The sequence below is a fragment of the Miscanthus floridulus genome, unplaced genomic scaffold, assembly GCF_019320115.1.
Source record: "Miscanthus floridulus cultivar M001 unplaced genomic scaffold, ASM1932011v1 os_2455, whole genome shotgun sequence".
NCBI lineage: Eukaryota > Viridiplantae > Streptophyta > Magnoliopsida > Poales > Poaceae > Miscanthus > Miscanthus floridulus.
Genome location: NW_027098306.1, coordinates 6,716 through 10,228, shown reverse-complemented (window position 1 = coordinate 10,228; position 3,513 = coordinate 6,716). Strand labels below are relative to the sequence as shown.

General features: G+C 47.8%; 1 protein-coding gene across 1 annotated transcript; it reads left to right on the top strand.

Annotated features, from left to right (window-relative positions):
• The first annotated feature begins 1,816 nt into the window (after positions 1 to 1,816).
• LOC136534971 (beta-galactoside-specific lectin 2-like) lies at positions 1,817 to 2,377 on the top strand. Its single transcript, XM_066527313.1, has one exon. It carries the CDS (start codon positions 1,817 to 1,819, stop codon positions 2,375 to 2,377), a length of 561 nt encoding a protein of 186 aa, XP_066383410.1.
• The last annotated feature ends 1,136 nt before the right edge of the window (positions 2,378 to 3,513 follow it).

The window sequence follows — 3,513 nt, the reverse complement described above, 5'->3', positions numbered from 1 at the left end:
AATCAGCAACATTATGAAATATTTAACATGGTCCGATGATTGAATCATCCAATTCCTTTTCAAAAGTGAATCGTGAGTGTTTATACTTTTGACAATAGTAGAAAAATACAAACAAGCCCAATCCAACCCCAAACTACCATAGCCTCCATGCCATTTTTGTGTCAATCGACTAGTCGCTACTCCTTAGGGAGGAATTGAACATTAAAACTAATTGGGGAGCCCTAGCTAATATCGTTGATGCAATGGTTTTGGCCAAAATATCACAAAACGACATTTTTTATAAAGGCTCCATGCAAATGGATTTCGCCCGTGGGCTATCTTTTTTTTCTGAGGAAGCCCGTAGGCTATCCTAGTAGTGCTGCAAAACAACTTTGCAAAAGACGCACACTACCATGCAAATGCACCAGCTACTTGAACCCAAGTAATTCTTATTAGCACTCATGCTACTCTGCATGGCTTTTACAAACGTCCTTATTTTTTTTAGGAACGGTTAATACAGTAACTAGTAAACCATCTCTAAAATATTTTGCTGCAATGTAGTTTTCAAGCCGTCCCTAGAAATCAGGGCCTGTTTGGTTCCACCGTCTAAAGTTTAGTGGCTCCTAAAATTTAGTGACCCCTCTAAGGTTTAGTGACCCCATGTTTGGTTATAATAATTAAAGACCACTAAAGCAGCTGTCCCATGTACATTTTAGTCACTTTTAGTTACCCCTTGATGACTAAGGGCCTCTTTGGCACGGCTTATGCCGGCTTTGGCTTCATCTATTTTGTGCAAATCGAGGCACTGTAGTGTGAAGCCGTTTTGTAAGCCGAGGTGAAAATGAACTAGAAGCCAGAAAAAGCCAGTTTTTCTAGCATCACCGGCTTTGGCTTCACCGGTGAAGCCGTTTTGGATGAGCCGTGCCAAAGGGGGCTTAAAAGGCACTAAACTTTAGAGGGGTGTTTGGCATTTTAGTGAGTAAAAGTGACTCCACTAAACTTAGGAAGGGTGAACCAAACATGCCCTCGGTTTCCTGGAGCAGTTGACTTTTTTTTTTGGAATATGGAGCAGTTGACTTAGTAAAACAAGATATTAAACAATCACCTCTGAAAATCATATTTTTAAGTGGATTTTCTTATTTGCAAACCGCCCTTAGAAACGAGTAGATATTAAGTGCGTGTTTAGTTCGTGAAATTTGGAAATTTAGCTACTGTAGCACTTTCGTTTTTATTTGGTAATTAGTGTTCAATCATGGACTAATTAGGCTCAAAATATTCGTCTCGCGATTTCCAACCAAACTGTGCAATTAGTTTTTTTTGTCTACATTTAATGCTCTATGCACGTATCGCAAGATTCGATGTGATGGCTACTATAGCACTTTTTGAGAAACTTTTTGGAACTAAACAAGCACTAAACAAAGAACAGTTGATTTTACTGTGAAACACTAAACAAAGAACAGTTGATTTTACTGTGAAACACGGCACGGACAGTTCGCAGGCGCGACTCGGATGCATATACTTGCTGCTGCATATGTGTTAAGGTTGCATTGGCCGTTGGCACTGATTCGTCCTGTCTCTACAAAGCGTCTCCTGCAAAGGGTAAAGCGTTGGCACTGCGGTAGGAAGAACATAGGAACGTGGGCGCCAGAGACTGCCTGAGCAAGGACACTCAACAGAGCCGCTTGCATATTACCATATCACCCATCTTGCGCTTGATGTACTATAGCCACTACGGTAGTTGTGCAATGCAATCCTTGTGATTGTGCGTTTCCACCATGTATGTATACTGGCCTCCGTTTCCACTCGACCAGGTCGATCCAGCGATCCACCATTCGAGATGGAGCGTCCTTCTCTTTCCATGGCGATATTCCTTGTCGTCCTCATCCTTGCTCTTGCTCTGCTGCCCAGCAACAACATCGACCAGGCACAGGCTGCAGCTGCAAAAGCGAAACGCGGCGGCACGCCGGAGCTGATCCCCATCAACCTCGTGGGCCGCGACGGCGACAAGATCACCCTGGCCCTGCAGCCCCGCGACCTCTCCCTCGCCAGCTTCGCCAACGGGAGCCACCACTGGTACGCCTTCCCGGGGTACGAGCACGTGATCCGCAACGGCACGACGCTCCCGTTCGGCAACAGCTACCGCGACCTCATCGGCGGGCTGGCGAACCTGCCGAGCCTGCCGCTGGGGCGGGAGCCCGTGCTGCGCGCCATCGGCGCCATCTCCGCGTGCGACGACCCGGCGAGCGCGGACGACGACACGCTGGGCGCGCTCAAGCGCGGGCTGGCCACGCTCACGGTGACCAGGTGCGAGGCACTGCGGCTGGCGCCCGTCTGGGAGACGGTCTCCGAATCGGCAAGAACGAACCCTAATCCTAACCCTAGTTTCCCATTCGGATAAACCCGAAAAGAACAACTCAAATTCAGAAAGGGGAAAGTGGGGCTAGGGTTAGGGTGCGTCGGATGAACCTTCGCCGGCGCGGGAGAAGAAGCCGAGCCGGGGGCGCTGGCTCGCCGGGCTCGGCCAAGAAAGCGCCGCGGCCAGGCCCCTCGACGGCGGCGTGCTCACCCGTTGGGGAGCACACGCGCCGGCGATGGGGCCGGCGACGGCGCAAAGGCTCGCCATGGCTGCCCGCTCTGCCTTCCTCGCTCGCGGCTGCTCGGTGGCTACGGTCATCACTGCGGCTGAGAAGAGAGAAAGAGCGAAGAGAGAGAGAGAGAGCAGGCGCGAATGCGCTAGGGTTTCCACGGCACCGGCGCGGCGATGGTTTTGATCCGGCCGAAGACGGCGCGCGACCGTCCGATCAGAACCAACGGCCACGGATGCTCGGGCCGTCACCAGCCCAGGCGGGCGCGAGCGCGCGCGGCGCTTTGAAGGCCCAGGCCCATGTTGCGGCCTAGGTGCGGCCTGTGCGCGCGAGGACAGCTGGGCCAAGCCGGTTTTTTGCCGTCTTGGGCCGCGTTAGGCTGAAAAGAAAGAAGGAAAATTTTGTTATTTTCCAGAAGCAATTTTGATGCATATTTTTGATGAATTTGAATGATTTTGATACAATTTTTCTGTGCAAATTTTATCCAACGATACTTTGCTCAGAAAACAGTAAATTTTTTTAGTGCTTCTGGAAAATAATAATATGAAAAGATTATTAATGTTTCCGCTGTGCATGATAATTTTCGTTCTCTTTTGATTAAATTTGAACCAACGGGATAATTTAATTTTAAGAGAAGTGATGAATTTCTGATAATTTTGATGCGATTATGATATTATTATTTTCTGACCAACGTTGTTAATAACAATATTATAATTTTTGATCCATGAGAAATTGTGCATTAATTTTACTTCTGCCCAACGGTGATGTAAAATGTTTGCATGGATAAATTATAAGTTTTAATTTGACCAACGTTGAGTTAAAGCATGAAATTTTATGTATAAATGTTTCTTACTTACTTTGGTGTGATTTCAGGAGGCAAATGCATTGTGAACATTGCCAACATCCCGACACTCAATAGAACCAATCACCGTATGTGGCAGGAGAAGTA

What these genes read in the sequence shown, in the direction of transcription:
- LOC136534971 (XM_066527313.1), top strand. Translation starts at nt 1,817, where the DNA reads ATGGAGCGTCCTTCTCTTTCCATGGCGATATTCCTTGTCGTCCTCATC.